The sequence below is a fragment of the Macaca thibetana genome, chromosome 9, assembly GCF_024542745.1.
Source record: "Macaca thibetana thibetana isolate TM-01 chromosome 9, ASM2454274v1, whole genome shotgun sequence".
NCBI classification, from domain to species: domain Eukaryota; kingdom Metazoa; phylum Chordata; class Mammalia; order Primates; family Cercopithecidae; genus Macaca; species Macaca thibetana.
In genome coordinates, this window is record NC_065586.1 from 11117338 (window position 1) to 11136508 (window position 19171).

The following is a 19171-nucleotide window of genomic DNA, read 5'->3' on the forward strand; positions in this document are numbered from 1 at the left end:
TATGGCTAGCTTATTATCTTTCATTCCAATAGTCAAGTGACCTCTTCTCTAACAAAGGAGACTGCTTGCTTTCTTCACGTCACCCCCTAGGGGCCTCGACAAATGCACACATCACCCTACCTCTGCTCAGAGCAGAGTGGGAGAGTTCGCAAAACAGCTGAACACGATGATTGTCCCATCAGGGAAAAAACGATGATGCTGAAATTCTTCCAATACTTTCATAGCTATTAGACAATTGAAATGGTTTAACATAAGTGGCTTATTTCAAAGAACCAGAGAAGGGGAAAAGCAGATTCCAGCAATTTTGCTCTTGATACCTTTTCTATCTGTGTTGTGCTTTGGTGGAATTTACATAATCGTGGATGAGGAAGTGTTACAGTACACACATAGCTGTGCACGTTAGGCTGCACTTGCTTTCCCAAGAGGCTTGAAAATGCAGTCGATTTAATCTAGGTCAAAAGGAAGAAAGAGACTCCATTTTCCTCACAGAAAACACAGGGAACTTGCCAGTCTTCACAGGGTCATGGAAATAACAGAAGATGGTTCCTCCAGGGGAAGTCCCCAGGGCAACAGGAGACTGCCAGGGGCCTGGATCTCATGGCCAGTTGACAGAAAGGTGGTCACAGTGTGTTAAGTGGAGAGTTGGAGGAAAGGTGTGGGTTTGCCAGGGAGCCCAGTGAGATCATCATTCCCTCCCAGGCTGAAAAGGTGGCTTAGATTTGCTGTCTGCAAGGAATCTTGCTGGGAAAGTGAGGAAGGATGTTGGCGGAGCGTGGCACGACTGCCTCAGGCGGCCAGAGGGCAGTGCGGGTCCCATGCTGCCAGTGGAAGTTTCCCAGGGGAATTCCTGGGATGGCGCTTGGTAATCCAAACTGTGGAGTCCACATAACTCACGTACAGAAGGCCCGATGGCAGCGTCGCCTGTCAGCTTCCTAGGCAGTGGCCAGATGGTGATACTGCTGACATCAGGGTGCCAATTATATCAAACTCTGTAAAACTAAGCTAATTGGATACAGTTTCCTTAAAAGTTGATTTGTACAGGATGAGGTGTTCGTGTTTGCGTAACTGCTACTCTAGCTATGGAATTCCCACTTTTAGGTGGCACAAAAGGGTCGTCTTAGGTGACTGTTGGAGAGACATTTCAGATGAGAGGTTTCAGTTATAAAGAGACATTTTAGGTGACATGAACAGAGTGTGAAGCAGATCTCTCAGAGTGAGGCGGACCCCGTCAGAGGCGGTTCCGGGACATTCTCCCTGTGAGAGGCATAGACTTTGAGGGGTGCTCATTGACCCGTGGTTGCTGGGATGGTTTTGGCTTTGCTCTTGGCTCCTGCTGTGACTTGGGGGCAGCCTGCTAACCTGTGGACTGGTGTTTTCCCATCTGTAAAATGGGAGGGTGTGAGGGGTTAGGCTGGTAGAACTAGTGTAGGGGCCAAGAGAAAACCTCCCCTTGGCCCTATGAAGGTTCACTAAGAATCCCTGACAAGAGGCAGATCCGAAGGAGAAAAGGCACGTGGGTTTATGAGATCACAATTTTTGTGACACAGGCGCCTTCAGGATGCAGACCCAAAGATACAGGGGAAATGGTATGCTTAGGTCCAACAAAGTGTGCCTAGGCTCATTTGCATGCTTAGGTTCCACAAAGTAGGGTCAGCCATGTAGTAATGTGATTGGACAAAAATGACGTGATGTAACACTAATAGACTGAGCAGGGACACTCAGCAAGGCCTGCCGGTCCACATTCTCCCTGGCCTCTCGGAGCAGGATTCTGCCTTCTGGGTATGGGAAGGACCTTTTCTGGAATGGGGGTCTTATGACCTACAGTCAAACAAGGTAGGTCGGAGAATTTGTTTCTGGCCAGTTTTATACAGAACAACAGAAGGAAAGTCAGAGCAGTATTTTTAAGTTTTATGGCTGGCTTTGGGGAAAGGGGGTTCTGGCTTCTGTGGCCTGCTATGGGAAAGAGAGGGATTCCAGTTTCTGTGGCTGGGCTTAGGGGAGGCTGGGACTGAGAGACAGGAGGGCAGGAGGAGGTCAGAGAGAGACTTTTTCGTGTGAGGCCTTTATGTTGGAGTACTGCTTCCCGACTCCCAACATTTGCTGCTTGTAAAATTCTGTGATTCTACAGGAAAGGCATGGAAGCCAGGAGAACGCAACGCTCCCTTGACTTCTTCTCATTTTATTTTTTATAGTGTTGAGTTTAAAGTCGTAAAAGGCTGGAGGAGCAGTACAACACAGATATGTCTAATCTTCCTGGAGGTTCTCCCTTTAGCTAACTTTTGCTGTGATGGGTACTTTTTTCAGGCCTCTGGTTCCTGTATCTCTCAGGTGATGTCATTACAGCCATCCGCCTTCAGCATCAAGTACAGCAGAGCCACGATCATGAAATTACAGGCAGGACTACGTAAGAGAGCTGAGAGGCAAGGGGACTGGGTTTCAGATGGAGCTCGTGAAATCGGTGGCATCATTTGTTCACTTGTATCTAGCACTCCTAGAAAGCGGGCACTGCGTGGAGGTCCAGCCACAGGAATTCACGCCAAGGGCCCAGCACCATGGGGCCCAGGGTCAGTCATAGTGTCCTGATGTGACTGTTTCCTAGCAGTGCCAGTTCTTCTTGGTAGTTGGATTTTGGGCTAAAAGAAAAAAAGGCAGGGGGGCTACATAGGTGACCATCTAGGGTCTCATATCATGTCCTGGGGCCTCCTTGTACTTTCTAAGAATGGCATTTTGTCATTGCCTTTTGCCTCAAGATGCTTGGGTTATAAATCACCTTCTACCACGGAGAAAGGACTCCTTTCTTTTTTTTTTTTTTAAGGTTAATACTAAGTTGTCTTGAAATTTTTAATTCAGGGGATTTTTGATGGTTTTGTTTGTTTGTTTTTAACCTTTAACTGCCTTGTAGAAAGTGAAAGTAGGGTGTCCTGGCAGGGGCAAAGCCACTGACTGAGAGTTGAAACCATAACGCATGGCAGATTCGCTTGAGCACAGAATGTCCCTCTTAGATCCATAACCTTTGGACTATGAAAAAAAAAAAAAAGTATTAAATTCTCCTCCGAGTGGCTAAGGTTGAGGGAGAAAATAGATGGCAATGGGAATCAAGTATGAGGAGTGTGTCCTCTTTTGACTTAAACTGGCTTGCATGCTACCGACTTGACAAGAAGCCAAGATCCCAATTGCAATTCGACTTGTGTGAAGCAGGCACCTGCTTTGCTTGCAAATGCATATACAAAAGAGCGTTTCATTCACAGAAAGGAAAAAAAAAAATAGCGCGTTCACTAATTTAGCCTTCCAGGGCCTTCGTCCCTTGATCTGTCAGCCCCTTAGAATTCAAAGGCAGCCTGTAAAGGAATTTCCTACTTAAAACATGATGACTTTTTTGATGTCCTGAATTCGAATATAACTCGAGTTGAAGTTGTCTGCTAGGGCTATTACTTTGTTGTTTAATAAAAAAAAAAATACGGGGTTCAGTCATCAGATGATCAGTCTAGGGCTGTTTTCAAGTGTTTATGTGCTTAGATTTAGAAAACAGTAGGTTTTCATATATGTAAGATGTTGAATGGCCTTGAAGATGTGGACAGGCCCATCTTGACCCTGGGGCAGAGTCCACTTAGGGGAGGGAGACAGCTGTTCTCATGCCCAACCCCATAAGCTCCGAGATGGAAATACTTTTTATTTGACCACTTTTGCCGCAGAATTGCAGGAAACCATTTTTCACTTTCTCTCCTCAGCCCTCAAGTTGTATAGTTATTTTGTATTCCAGAAAATGCTCCACAATTCCCTGTAATAAGATATTACTGAAGGGTAGTATCAGAAAAAGAATTAGCAGTTAGAACTAGAACTTTCCGGAAAGGTCCCTCCTGCCATGGTAGAGAACACCTTTCACAGGGGAGTTTCTCCTCGCTTCAGGCTGGTAGCTGCAGAAGAGTCATGTGGAATGCCTCACTAAAACCAGCCTTGCTACGCGGGGTCAGCCCCTGCCTTTGGCAGTGTGACTCGTTGGCATGTGATCTGGAGTTCCTGCCCTGCAGCTGACGAGCCACTGTTTCAATAATTAAAAACAACTCAAGTCACTGTCCTCCTGCCTTGGATTTGATCATTGTACTTTGCATGTATGTATCAAAATACCACATGTACCCCATAAATATGTACAAAGATTATGTGTCAATAAAAAAACAAATTAAAATCCCAATTTTTAAAAGAAAACATGAATGTAATTTTTAAAACTGCAACAGCCATGCTCAGTGGCTCATGCCTGTAATCGTAGCACTTTGGGAGGCCAAGGCAGGAGGACCACTTGAGGCCAGGAGTTTGAGAACAGCCTGGGCAACATAGCATGATCCAGTCTCTACTAAATAACTTAAAAATGAGCCTGGCGTCATGGCACATGCCTGCAGTCCTGGATACTCAGCAGCCTACAGTGGAGAAGATGACTTTAGCTCAGGAGTTCGAAGTTATGGTGAACTACGATTGCACCACTGCACTCTAATCTGGGAAACAGAGCGAGATCCTGTCTCTTAAAACAAAAATTGCTCTGTCCATATATTAGAGTCAAGGGATTTAAAGAAAACTGCCTTTTTTAAAACAGTGTCTCAGAGCATCAAACCTCGGTTTAGAAAGCTCGGAGGAAGTTTCTTTAATGAATATAGTGTCAAATTTCCTAAGGGCAGAATGAGTTTTAAAATCTGACCTCATGATATCATTGTCTAGGGTGGTGTCTACATTACCTCCACACTGAAAAATGTTGATACATTATTGCTCTTTGATTCACAGCAAACCATGATATAAACTGGTTATCTTTATATATCAGTACATTTTTTTTTCTTGTGGGTATTATTACCCAGAGTTTCCAAGTAAAGATTTTCAAGGGAAACAGCTGTGGTTTGAAAAGGTCTGTGATAATCCAGATGGTTTCTTTGAGGATAAATCTACTTGATCATTTAAAATTAAAGTCTTTCAGTACAGTTGAGTGTTTCTTTATGATTTTAGATGCACTACTGTGTATGAGTGAGAGTGTGTGTGTGTGTGTGTGAGAGAGTGTGTGTGTGAGAGAGTATGTGGCTACCACTGGCCTTTGTTTGGGGCTTTATCTTTGGAAACAGCAAAAATCTCATACCAGTGTCTCAAATTATCTAGCAGTTAAGCAGGCAAAATACCTGAGGGAACTCTTCATGACAGCAGAAACTATTAGTGAAAAAATATAGCGAGACACCAGCTACCCTGTGTGGAGTATGTCGCACTCAGCCGCTCTGGGAATTGCCACTCTCCACTTCTGATCCATGATGGCATAATCATAGCTCGCAATTATAATACTGATTACAGATTGCTTTCCAAGCTGAACATAGGCAACTATATTGCTAAACTTACCAATTTCTGGGATCTGGGCGTCAAAAGCATCCACATTCCCGCAGCAGGCCTCTGGGGCGGTAGGCGGGGTGACAGGTGGGAAATGGGAAACCAGGGCTTTCCGTACCTGTCTCCTTCCCTCGGTGTCCAGGGTCTTCTTGCTGCTTCATGGTCACCCGAGATGCTCCCTGTGAGGCCCCCCTGGGCCTGCCTTCACAGGCTCTGTGCCCCTGGACCTTTCTTCTCTGCTGGTTCTGTCTTACGTTCCCTTCCTAGGGGCCCTGCTAGATGTTGACAGTGAACAGCAGAATCACAGTGACGTATTAGTGGCCAGTAAGATCTAGTGTATTTCCCCTCTGAGTTACAGAGAATCGGCACAGTCTTTTTGTAGTCAACAGAAGAAGTCATCCCTAGGGGGACTGCTAGGCTCTGTATGGACCTGAGACTGCGATATTTGGTTCTGGGATCACCTCTCCCGGGTTTTCCATTGGACCTGATGGACCTGTGAATTTTAAAAGTCCTGGTGAGGAGTCGTGGCAGGGGCTTGATAAACTGGCACATGAGGGAGGATGGCATTTTTTTGTGTTTTGGGGTTTTTCTTTTTCGCTTCAAGGACCAAAGCTTTTATTATTACAATGAATTGTTGAGGTCGTTGAAACGAGGGATATCCTGAAGTCACCTGGGCGTGGAACACCATGTTTGTCTTTTCTAACTAGGCCACTGCCACTGGCAGAAGCTCCTGAATGAGTAGATAAGCAGTGGCATGAATCGTCCCGTGCTGGTGCTTATTAGATAGTGTCAAATGAGCAAAGTGGAAAAAGGTGAAGCAGCAGAAATTTACCAGCATTAAGCAGCAATGGGAGGGTTGAGACCTGCAGAAGCACCTGGTTCATCAGACTATGTCAGCCTGTGCTGATCCCCAGAGCCGAGCCCCCTGGCTGGTCACCCTAACATGGAAAGAGGCCTTTCTCTCCACTCCGTGGACAGTAGGGAAAGGGGGGGTTCCGGGAATGAATTCTGGAGCCCAAGGGACTGTCCCCTGTGATATACGGTGCAACCACTGACCATCAGAGAGTCCCTGGGTGTTGTCAATGTGTGAGTACCCACCTTACACTGATGTGATGTTGGAAACAGCCTGCAGGGGAGGAGGCTTGCCCCTGACTCAGACTGCTGAGCCATCTGGTGCTGCAGCTGACCTGGAAAGGAATCCAGTACATTTCAGACCTGAGTTACAGCTGGCGTGGGGAAATCTAGGAGACAGGTGGTTCCCTTAACAGCTGTATGTTTGGTTAGGGCTGACAAGAAAGAAAATTTCATCCTTGTTGAGCCTCCATGAGTTTTCAGGGATCTGTAGTAGCTCTTTGACCTTTTGCCATAATAATTGCCATTTCAGGGAAAATAATGGTATTTCTCTCTTTGTTGAAATATTGTCTGCAGGTCGGTAATCTAAGATTTTAGAGGAGCATATTAAGTGATAGGTGGATAAAAAGACTATGGTTGTTAACTAGGAGAAACTCATAGAAAGTCTTTCAAACACATTCCAGTATCTGGAAAGGTACACACTAAAGTCCTGCTGGGGAAAAACACTAATTGCTGCATCTAAGCTGACTGTTTCAATTTGGAGCTCTGTATTCATCCTGCAAATTTTAATAAAAACCAAACACTGTACTTGTTAAGTGAACCATTACAATGGCATGCTGAACGAAGCGTAAGACCTCCTTTAGTCTAATAGAAGTAAAGAATGCTTTTGACCCTTTTTCTTTTTTGGTCCTGAATGAAACACTTTGGCTTCATATCTACATAGTTTTGTGGGGGGATATTAGGCAGACCTGGTGTTTACTTACTGATCATACTAGGCTGGGCACAGTAGCTCATGCCTATAGTCTAAGGGTTTTGGGAGGCCAAGGTGGGAGGACCACTTGAGGCCAGGAGTCCAAGACCAGCCTGGGCAACATAGTGAGACCCCCATCTCTACAAAAATTTAAAAAGTAGTGAGGCATGGGTAGCACATACCTGTAGTCCCAGGTACTCAGGGAAGGGGCCAGAGAACTGCTTGAGCCGAGGAGTTCAAGGCTGCAGTGAGCTATGATCACACCACTGCATTCCAGCCAGGACAACAGAGTGACATCCTGACTCAAAAATAAATAAATGTTTTAATGAGGAAACTAACTAAGGTACTGAGGAAGTAAGATATTCCCCACAGTAAGTCATTCAGGAACTAAATGCAAAAACCCAAAAGAAGCCTCTGGGGTTAATATTCCCAGTCTCCTTGTCTGCCCAGAACCCCACATTTGTGTAAGTTGCTCATTGCACAAGGGTACCCTGCTGAGGCTGTGAATGGAGTTAGAAATCCAGGTTGGGATGGGCTTATCAAGCCATGGACTTGGAGCAAGGAGCTCTGCCCACCTGGAGATCATGGAGATCATGGAGATGGGATCCCCTTTTGGAATTGGCACAAAGGCTCCAGGCTTCCCTGCCAAACACGGCACCTGTGGAGCTGTGCTGGGGCTCGGCTCTCGGGTCAGACAGATGAGCGGTAAGACACGTTAGCGGTGTTGCCTAGGATATCCTCCTGTGTGTCACACTGGAACTAGAGCTGCTCTTGGCATGATCTTAAAGAATACTTGTTTAGATGAGTATACACTTTTAACTGAAACATTTAAGAGCTATGCGTAGTTGGAAGAAGATCTGTAGTGATAAGTCGCTGACTTCACAGTACTAGTTGTAAAGGCAGAGTGAACCTTGGACGAAACTGGAAAGCATTTGAGATCTTGGGGATCTTCCCATCTGCTCTTCTGTATGTTCGAGTGCTTTCATCCTTCCTTTCTCCTATTCACCTGCCATCCCACCCTGCTCAGATACCAGCGTCAATCTCTCCCTTTCTGAAAAACAAAGCCACCCACCTTCTTTTCACTAAGAACTTTGTTCAAGAGGAAGACCCTTTAAAGTAGCTAAAATCACACTACGCTGTAATAACTGGGAACAATGAAATGTCTCCTTCCTCAAGGGTCATGTTTTAATATGTAAATAGCAAATGGACTATACTCTCCTGGTGGACTCTCAGGCAGTGGGCCATGGCAGGGATTTTGCTTGGGTGTCTGAGGCAGGAGCACTCCCCTTATCCCTGAGACCGCTGTACGTTGGTCAAAGCTCTCCACAGCTGCTCACACAGAAGTACACACAATTCACTCCGTTTACATCATCATTGTTCCTTGTTGCTTTTATCTTAGTGTTGTTTAGTACTCTATTTTCATGTTCCCTGTCATACCACTGTTCTTCCACGCCAACCTAAACTCTTCATTCTTGGCTCTGGCGTGGCCAAAATGGCATCAGTTCTTCATCTCCTGAACTTACTCTTTCATAATTTCCTTTATTTCAGCCAGTAAATTGCTGCATCCCTAAATCTTCTCTTTTTAAACATCTCAGCCCCAAAAGTTACCTGCCTAAAAGTATCAGATTCTGCTTTTTTTTTTTTTTTTTTTTTTTTGAAACTGTGATTATTAAATGAGGTGGTATTTCAGAACTTCCCCATTGCTTCCTTATCCAGAAACTAATGCCATAAGCCCAGGACGGGGAAAGGAAAACTCACTGAGACCGTGTTTGCTAGAAGCATTTAGGAAGGCTTGTCCTGTTTTTCTTTGTATACCAAGCCTGATGAGACATGGTTGGTATTTTTCTTCTAAACATGGTTACTGGAAGCTGGGATGTTAGTTTCTTATTGGAAATTACTCCTTGGCCTGAAGCAATTCCTATGGCTTTTCTGAGGCTTACATCGCACCAGTGAAGCTGAACTCACTAGTGAAGTTGATGGGTTCACTAAAAAATCTACCATCAAGAAGCAGAGCCAAGTGGATTCTGGTCAAAGATCTCAAAGGAGCTGAAATAAGATGCTCGTGAAAATGGTTCGTCTCTTCAGCTTGATTCTTTAAAGAAATGTCATAATGTTCAGTTCCCTTCATTCAAGTGATACATTTGAAGGGTTTCTGATCCTTGGATGCATGGAGTTTTTCAAATGCCAAGATGCTATGGTCATAGTCTACCCTGTCCAAAAGGCAAAGGTTTTGTATATATTGACCGTCAGTAGACTCTAACTAAATCAAGTGTAAAATGACGAGGTTCCAAATTTCTCTTCCAAATGAGGAAGAATCTTGGATGTCTTTCAGAATCTTGTATGAATGAGATTATACTTTATTTTCCCCCTGGAATGGGAGCACCTCTCAAAGCTCTTCTGGCCCCTGTCTGGCTCCGTGCATTACATTCCTTTAGTAAAACCAAGATAAAATACCTACAGTCTGGGTGAGTGCATCACTTTACTTTTTTCCTCAACGACTCACCAAAGACATCCCAGATCAAAGGTTAGCATCTTTGTTTCTTAAATTTCATAAGTTTTTGTCTTACCCTCTTTTCCCAAACTGATTGTGCTGAGAAACTGTATATTGATGAACAAATAGCCAGTATCTTTATCTACAAGTTGAAGAAGGTGCAAGCCCTCCTCCAGGACACAGAGGGAATGGTCTAGGATTTCCATACTGTTTTCTTTGGTGGAGGAGGTTGGTTGGAAAAGGATATATGCTGGCCTGCCCAGAAGGGCCGGGGACTCCCACAGGCTCTTGGAAAGGGGGAATCTAGATGTTGCCAGTTTGTATGCCACAGCCATATGTAATGCATGGGCCAGAGTCCACTAACATCTGTTTGGGCATGTACCCATCTGTATTGTAGCTTAATTTCTAAACCAGTTAAAATAAAGTCTTCCATGTTGGCAAACGAGTATTGAGGGTCATATGTACAGAACTTTGCATCATGTAATGTGGTAGAGATAAAGAAGAATGCCCTGTCCCAGCTTTTAAGAAGCTTATAATCCAGTTGTCTGAAGCTTCGAGTTTAGAAAGTCTTTCAAAAGCCTGATGTTCTGGAGATACACTTTAAGAAAATTAAAATTAATGTAAGCTTGTGCTGTTGTTATTGTGAATAAATACTTCTTTTCACGTAGGCGCTATAACACAGGCCCCTTTCACACCTCACCCATTCCTCCACCACCTCCCACCCTCATTCCTGAATAGCTGTATTCCAGTGATGTGAGGCACGGAGTCAGGAATTGATCTCCAACGTGGGTAAAGCTAATAAATATGATTTAGGATGAAAAGGTACTGTGTAAATGCTTGAGATGTTGTTATTGCTGTTCTCATACGCTTTATTATTTTTAAATTGTGCATCCTTTTAAGTAGATTATTTGTTCGCCACAGTCTCCATTATATCTAAGCAAAGCATTCACAGAAATTTCTAAAACCTTTTCATTTCTCTCTGTAGGTTGTTGTTTCGTAACATTTTATACAAGAAAAGCTGCACTTGAGGCCCAGAATGCACTGCACAATATTAAAACTTTACCTGGGGTGAGTCGGTTTACTTTTGTACCAGAATCACTTTATTGCTTGAAAATGGTCCTTTCAACTGAAGGTTCTAGTTATGGGCTCTTAGTGCCAAAAATGACTTTGGTCTTTTGAGGAGTGTGTGCTGACCCCCCGGTTCCCTGCAGCAGCCACACCAGCTGGCCAGCCCATAAAGGAGCGCTGGCGTTAACACTGACGGGAGGCATTGTCCAATAGTGCGTCCCCTGGTTAGAAAATCAGAGTGACCCCACTGGGCAGCCGTGGCTGCCAAAGAGTATTGGGTGGGCTAAGATTTTAAAAGGAAAAAAAAAAAAAAAAAAAAAAACCCAACACACACAAGAGAAGCAAATGGAAAAGAAAAAGCTTTTATTCACCAGGAGCTCCTTTTCAAATTTTGTCTTTAGATTTTCTTTTGAAAGGACAAAATGTACCCTGTACAGCCGTAATATTAAGCCTCCTAATGGTTTCTAAACAGTCAATGGTGGTTAACAAAGTCAATGTTTTAATGCCCAATTTGTGGCTTCATGTTGATACAGGACAGAAAATACAAAGCTGACCATTTTTTCTCTGTTTCCTTCCCAAGTAATATTTGATAGTTGGCACAGTTCACCAGAAATGAACCGATGTTGCATGTAGGAACATCAGAATACTGTTTTTCTAAAGGATTTTCTGGCACTTTTATATATTTCATGCTATTAGCAATTTCCTGATGCTGTTTGAATGTTTTCCCCATTGACCCACATATCAGTGATGAGTTCATTCAAGATCATAATGACATGCATTTGTTATAATGAAGCACCTGTGGTAACCAGTGCAAGGATAATGATTTTATTGAAACCTGGTTTGATAAGAATAAGAGAAAGATAAGATAATGTCCCTAATGTTTTCAGGGTATAATTCTACCTTTGTGTCATTTACTTGTCTCTGAATGCATACACAAACACCTGTGTGCCTGTACACATCCACACATGCAAACATAACCATTGAACCCCTGCAGGCCCCCAGAAAAGATTGCATTTGTTTGATTCATCCTAGACTCATCCACGATACAAGATTGTAGTGGCAAAAAGCTCAGCAAAAGATTCTCACAACATGAGCTTCTTCATCACCCAAAAGTCATAAATTATGAACCTTGATCTCGAATCCTACTACTTTGGTATTCCCCTTCGTATGCGAGGAAATCAAAGAATAGAAGGTTCGAAAAAGCAAGTGTGTGGGCCCACAATGGTCCCGCCCAGTTTCACTGCTTCTCTCTGAAACTACTAAGGTGGTTCTTAGTAAAGCTGCTTTTATTGAGTGCTTTGCTCAGTGACTTTAAAAAATAGTATTATTTTATCTGCATTCTTCATGTAAATGGATTTTTTTTAACACAGATTCTAGTAGATTGCAGTGTTGGGTCACATTATGGAATGAAAGAGCCAAGGCAAATATTTACTGACTCAGCCAATAATAGATGAAAATAATTTTTATTTCCCAGGCTCTTAATCAGACCCAAAGACCACTTTGTATTTCTTCTTTTAAAAAGAAATGCTTTCCAGTAATTAGCATGCAGAATCCCTTCTAGGTGTGTTTTTTAAAATTACTGTTGTTTATTTAGCATTTAAGGTATAGTGTAGTTTGATGCCAAGTCACATCATATTTTAAATGAATGCAGAGCTTGGTGGATAGGTATTTATCCCTCTACTAGAAACACAGCTCCCAGCATGTGAACTTCATAGTCGAGGATGCGCTCAAGAAACCCAGAGTGAATATAATGAATGGGGCATGTTGAAATGCGTAAAGGTGACTTATGAGTATGCTTCTGTTTGGGATTCTTACACTGACTCTTAGAAAACAACATGTTTTATATTTTTTAAATGTTGTACCTATGTTACTTCTTTTCTTCCTAAAAATTCTGCATGTAGAATTCAGGGGAGGTGACGTTAGAGACCCACTGTCAAGGACAATAATTTGGGAGTTAGAAAAGTCGGTCGTGGATTATTTTTGGTTTTCTCCTTATCTAGTTTCATGTGCCAAATTACTTGAGGCAGGTTGAAGGAAAATTTGAAAAGTCAGATCTGATTTGTAAGGCTGATAGCCTTTCCAGTGCACACACTTGCTACATTTGCCATTTCGAATATGGTAAATGAGGATAGAGTTTCACATCTTGCGTTTATGCACAGCTTTGTCCAGTACACATTACCCTTAACAGCTATAGGAAAAACATGAAAGTGTTTCCTTTTTAGCTGTGTGAGTCTTTGGTGGACAGAAAGAAATGGGACCAGACATAAAAGATTAATGCATATTCTTGGAAGAAAAAAATATTACAGGGTGCCTTGCTGTTTGATTACAAGCCTTGGAATTAGTCAACATTTCCATAATTCTAAACCAATATACACCTGTTTTCCCACTGTGCTGTGAAGGCACAACTTAATTTAACAGAGACCCTGCTGCGCTAAATCTCTCATTAAATACCAAGTGAGTTCGGTAATTTAAAGTTGTACACTACTATTTTAACTGGTTGCCTTCATATTATGAAATTAATAAGAAATTAATGATGCACTTTGCCATATGCCTTCAATTTCTTTCTGAATAAAAATAAAAGGGATAAAGAAAAAATGCATCACCAGCTGACACTTTAAAGCTTTTCTGGTTGTAATCATTTTCCTGTGGATAAAATCCATTAAAAAGTCACTTGCTGCCTTTTTTCTAAAGTGTCCAAAACTTTCTATTTAAAATAAGATCAAATAATGCTAGGGTTTTTTCCTATGTAATTTTCTTTTGCAGTTGATGTTTTGTTTCATAGGGAACTTTTATTATGCAGCCAAGCTTGATTGATGTTGGGAGTTTGCTTTCCTCTGTATGCACCATCTTTCTTTCTTGAGGGAAACAAAGAACTTGGTCAGTCAGGAAGCAGAAACAAGTTGATAGGACGGTCTGTTGTGCAATCGAATGTGTCAGCCGTAAGATTTTGATTTGAAGGCACCCTCCTTTACATGCCATGAATGAATTTTGGAAACCCTTTACATGGGGCTGGGGGAACGACTCCCAGATTGAGGTGAAGGATCAGGGCTCTTACTGAGCAGTGCAGAATCGTTCAGGACACGTTTCTCAAACTTGCCTCTTACTGAGTAACCAAAGAAGACACTCTGTTTTACATCCCCTGAAATTCTCAACATAAACCCTAGAAATACAATGGCAGTCATAAAGGAAGCAAATTCAACAGCTCAACACAGAGCAAGGGCTGAGTCTGGGAGTCATTCCCTTGGTTTGATCATGCATCTCCTCTAGGAGCGGTTGCTGGATGCTTCAGCAGCAGGTGAAATTTTAGGTACAGTGCCGTATTAATTACTGACATCTCACGAGATTAATCCCAAGTGATCATGGAGTACCTACAGTGTGCTTAGCTCTAAGCTAGATATTGGCAGGAAGTAGCAGGGATCGAGCCCAAGGGGGCCTCTAGCTAATCTAGCTGGAAGGGTGGACAGTAGACAGGTAATTAATACTTACATGGTTCGTATTTTCATGCTTTTCTGCTGCAGACGGAATGCCCATTCACCACACACACACATCCTTGAGATCCCTAGTAAGTAGAGCCTTTATAGCCTGAAGAGAATATTGTGAGTGTATCTGCACAGGCTGGGCTACCTGAGAAGCCATTGGATTTGGTGCCTTGTTAGGCTGACTTTTTCCACTGCTGGACCATTTAAGTTTTTGGACTAATTTTGGTTGCCCCTGCTTTGAAGATATGTCAACTTGTGGTTAAAGATAGCATCCATTCTTGAGGGTTTTATCTAGACACAACCTAACTGGTAGTTTCTTCAGTAGAAATGTCATTATCTGCTGTTGTGTTTCCCAGAGGGACATCCTTATCAAGGCAACTTGCAAGATTTTCATTTTGTTTTTGTTGACCTAATTTAGCTCAATTAAAAAATAAAGTAAAATAGAGACTTAACTGAGGCCCGGAAAAGCTACCAAGATCTTTTCAATAATCAGATGTCAGGGCCAAATATCCTTGTGCTGATGGTGTCAGCACTGTGCTGGGTGCCATTCTCTCTTCAAGGTCTTAACACATATTGTCTCTAGTAATAAGACTTTTGGATTGAAATCCACAGCAGTATCATTAGAGCATTCACTGTATAAATTAATTTAATTAAGGATGTAATAACAGAGAGGAATACAGTTTTGAAAAACCTCTTAAATTTTAACAGCAAGGAGGAAACTGTGGAATCTAAATGTCTTGTAAAATATTAATTGCAAATTTCTTCCAGACATCTTCTCTGACTATGCCTTACCCATTTCTTTTTAGAATCACCACCAGTTTTATTAAATGCAGTTTATATTAAGGAGTTACTGCCCTAAGAGAACATTTGTTTAGAGTGCTCCATTTTAGCAGCAGCGTGCCGAAAGATGTTTTATGATAACCCATGCAAGGTGAGCGAGGACTGCCGGAGAACTGGGGTAGAAAAACAAATGAGCCTGATCCAATCGGAGGAGGCAGGAAGGGAAACGGCCTCCTGGGACAAGTGTGTTCACCCAGGTGGAGTGAATGGGCCCCTTCCTGGCCTGCCCTGGAAGAGATAATGGACCCGTGTGGGTAGGCACCTTCCTCCCAGGCAGGCTTCACTCCGCACTCCGTGGAATCGGCCCCTGTGTTCTTTGCTAGTGGGGTGCTGCCATTTGTTACTCTCTTCAGCAAAAAAGCTTGACTCTGGGGCCAAATGTCGCTTGCCCATTTTAATGCATTTTGAGGTGTTCATTTTCTTTGAACCACCTCTCCTACTTACTGAGAGGTATTAATGCCTTTGTTGTCAGAGCCATGATTATCATCATTTTATCATTATCATCATTATTACTTTTGCCATAAAATCTCTCAAACCTCATCTCATTGTGTCAGAGAAATTTCTCCTGAAACCATCCCATTGGAATCAAAGCCTAAGTGGACCAAGTTAGAGTATTTTTTCTCAGATGACTTTGGTTTAAATTTATCATGGAAAACAACTGAAACATCTGTATGAACAGATTTGAGTCCTTGAAGTCTTGTGCCATGCGGGGCACACAGAGCGTTGATGCATTTCTTTATTCAGCAACCATGTTTTGAACTTTTATTGTTTGCCAGATAACTGTTCTAGATACCAGGGAATACTGTTGTAGCAGCCATGCCCTTTATAACCAAATCACCAAAATACGAAGCCTGCCACCATGTTTACACGTGGTACGTGTTTAGTAAGTAGCTCTTACATATTGAATGCCCGAATAAGTTAGTTTTTATAATGAAATATTTCCAAAGGCCTACAGTTTTATTTTCTTAAAAAAGATAATTATGCCTAAAAATATTTCAAATGTTCCAAAATATAAGTGAATGTAGACATGTGATCACATGTATGTGCATTTAGTGATACAAATTGTTAACACAGATCTGTGTATGTATATGTCTATATGCCTATAAACATACCTTCCACACGTACACCTGTGGATGTCAGTCCAAATAAATGCAGGAAGATGGAACTTAAAGTCCTCCCCATTCTCTGTGCAGCCTCCCAGCCTAGTCTCAATGACTTTGTAGTGAACTTTCTTATTTGAGGCTTCACCAACGATCTCAGTTCCTTGGTATAATTATAATTCTTTGTTTATGGGTGCTTTGAGTCTGGATCATGGCAGATTCATGGTGCGTGTTAGAGAGGGTGCTTGAGAAACGGCCGTGCAGTGATGGTGAGCCCTGCTTCCCAGCATCCTCACCGTCGGGGCTGAGCAGGGCACTGCCTGAGAAGCCTCCTGAGCCCTGAGGAAACATGCCTCAAAAGGCACTGTGTCTGCCTCATCATTTGTGTAGGTGTGAACTCTCCTTGTGGAGCGCCCCAACATATAAACGTGTGGAACATACATGTATTCCACACATGTATTCTGTGGAATGTGTCAGTCAGGACATCCATTAGGTGCAGATGCTTCGGATTTCCATTTGCAGAATTTGGCCTGAGCTGAGAAATTTGGCCTCATGGGACTGCCTAGGAGGAGCCATTTCCCTGCCATCTGTGTTTTCAGATAATACTCAAATCTCATACAAATAGAAGCCAAACAAACGAAATAAGGATTTTGTTTCTCTTGGACATGACGTTTTAAGGACTGTGACAGAGAGTAGCAGGGGGAGCTCCAGAGGAGTCCTTGGGGGTACAGACGCCCCTTCCCCCTGCAGGAGCCACAGCAGTATGCCCATCCCCAAGTCAGGCTCAGCCAGGTGCAACAGGATGGCTCCCAGCTCAGCAGTGTAGACCCAGGAGAGGAAGTTGGAGGATGGAAGGAAATCCTGGGCCCAGTGAGTTCGAGTCTGCAAACCCAGGCCCCAGGGAATGGAAAAGTATATTTTAATACTTAATAAAAGGCCATTACAAGTTGTCTATTTCACCCGCCATAAAGTTTTACACCCTACCTGAATAGCGGGTTGTTTTGCTTTTGGCTGGCAGTCTGTTGATTCAGTAATGTTGATGGGCAGTTATTTACGTACGGCTTTGACTGAAATAAAAAAGGAGTTACTTTTCAAGCATGGCCTACTCAGTATAAGGAATTGTATGAGAGAAAATGTCTGAGGATTCTTCAGTGGTGCACAGTTGAAAATGCCAGCACAGGATTACAGCGGGGAGTCGCCACACCATTTTTGGCCTCAGAACTCAGTGGAAGGCAGTGTTTAGTTCTGCAAACAACATAGTCTCAGCTATATCCCTAATTAATAGGACCATTGCCAGGGCTTGTGTGAGAGAGTATGTTAACGCGCTGGCACTGGTGCCTGATCAGATTTGTAAAAGTGCCTCGTGTCATTGCTTGAGGGATACTGGTATCTCGTTATTATCCCGTGAGGGGATGGTAGGATGGTACAATGGCAAAATGAAGCCATAGTTAGATTTCAGAGATAATCATTTCTCTACGACAGCACAAGATTAAACTGGGAATATGCAGTTCACTTACGTCGACCTTAGTTCCCCAAAGGTTGATAGGATTTCAAAAGAAGATTGTGAGGGAAGCGGGGGATCCATGAATTTGATTAAAGGTCTGCATGGAATTACAGAGGAAGGAGTGAGCTACGATAATCAAATGATGGAAGGAAAAGTTTGAAATACACCTAGAAAATTATCCAAATTCTGTCACTAGCGTGTAGGTTTTCCATGAGAACTCATCTCTGAGAATATCATATCGGGCTGGACAGATCTTTAATCTTTGACATCAGCTGAGCGCAGCTTAGGAGACGATATCCAGGTGAAATGCGCTCCTGAGTTCGGAGCATAGAACTTTAGGCCACACAAAAAGTGTACGGCATGGATAGGTGTGGAGAGAGTTCTCCCAGGAACACCAAGGTTCGTCCCCCCATACACTAGGAAATAGAGAATGGCTGAGCTGGGGAGAGCCAAGGCCAGGATCAGAGGGAGTCAGGGCTCTGCCAGATGTGGTCTGGTTTGTGCAGGGAAGTGTGCTGGACACTTACAGGAGGGCGGTGTGGGGAGGGAAAGAAGCTTCGTCTGTCCCTCGTTTCCGCCGTAAATGGTCATAACACAGGTGCCTGGGAAGTCTCATTAGTATTATGACATAAGCTGTTGAAGTTGGCTTGATAATGAAGGAATATTTCAGGGGCCATACCCTCACAGCTCACTGCCCGCTGGCCACAGAGATGAAAGGATAGACGGTAAACAGCGCGTGTGGAGATCGCAGAAAGGGACACTGTGACAAAGGCTCTCTTTCATGCTGCTCATTGTCCCTGCCTGTCATTACTTCCTGTTAACACTCAAAACACACATTTGTGCTGCCATCGCCTCCTCCTCTAGCCTTAAAAGTGCTTGAAATGCCTTCTGTACTTGATCTGCAAAACACAATGGTTGAACCGAGTGGCTCTTTCCAATCTTGCAAAACTCTGCTCTCCATGTCCTATTTAACAGAAGTCTCTATACTGTGATTTGACTTGATTCTGTGATGGGTTAGTCATTTTAGAGTCCTTTATGTAAACAAATCTGGATTATTCTGTGGTTGAGAACCGACAGGGAGCTTAGTACCCATAATTTTTCCACCAGGAAACAGAAAAGAGAGGGCAAGGGGATGGACTCGGACGAGTCCGTTTATTTCCTTGTTTGTAGTCCTGGTTTGACAAGAAAGGGTGTTTAACCTAATGAGGTTTCAGGATTACTGGTGGATTTTTTCTGTCTGTTTGATTCCTGTCCTCGGCTAACATGGGTAGGTGACTCCTCTGTGTTTGTAAATGGCTTTATGGGGTTGTTTATTTGTTACCCCTTCTAAAAATATTTCAGGCGATGTATCGATAGCGTTCACCTTGTTATACTGAGGACATCTCTGAAGTGCCAGAGATTAAATTAACTTCTCTGAGCTCCCTTAGCAAAGCAGTGCTGGAACTGGAATTAGAAGTCGTAGTTTCTAGGACTCCCCGGTTGGGTTGGCCTTGTGGTGGTGGATTTAGGTGTCTT

General features: G+C 43.1%; 1 protein-coding gene across 18 annotated transcripts in view; it reads left to right on the forward strand.

The window, feature by feature from the left end:
* CELF2 (CUGBP Elav-like family member 2) overlaps positions 1–19171 on the forward strand; it is an 866203-nt gene that overhangs the window by 737667 nt on the left and 109365 nt on the right. For all 18 annotated transcript variants that reach the window (XM_050802681.1, XM_050802670.1, XM_050802671.1 and 15 more), the window contains one exon: positions 10651–10733. In XM_050802681.1, the coding sequence (XP_050658638.1) occupies positions 10651–10733 (83 nt within the window). The remainder of the gene's footprint in view (positions 1–10650; positions 10734–19171) is intronic.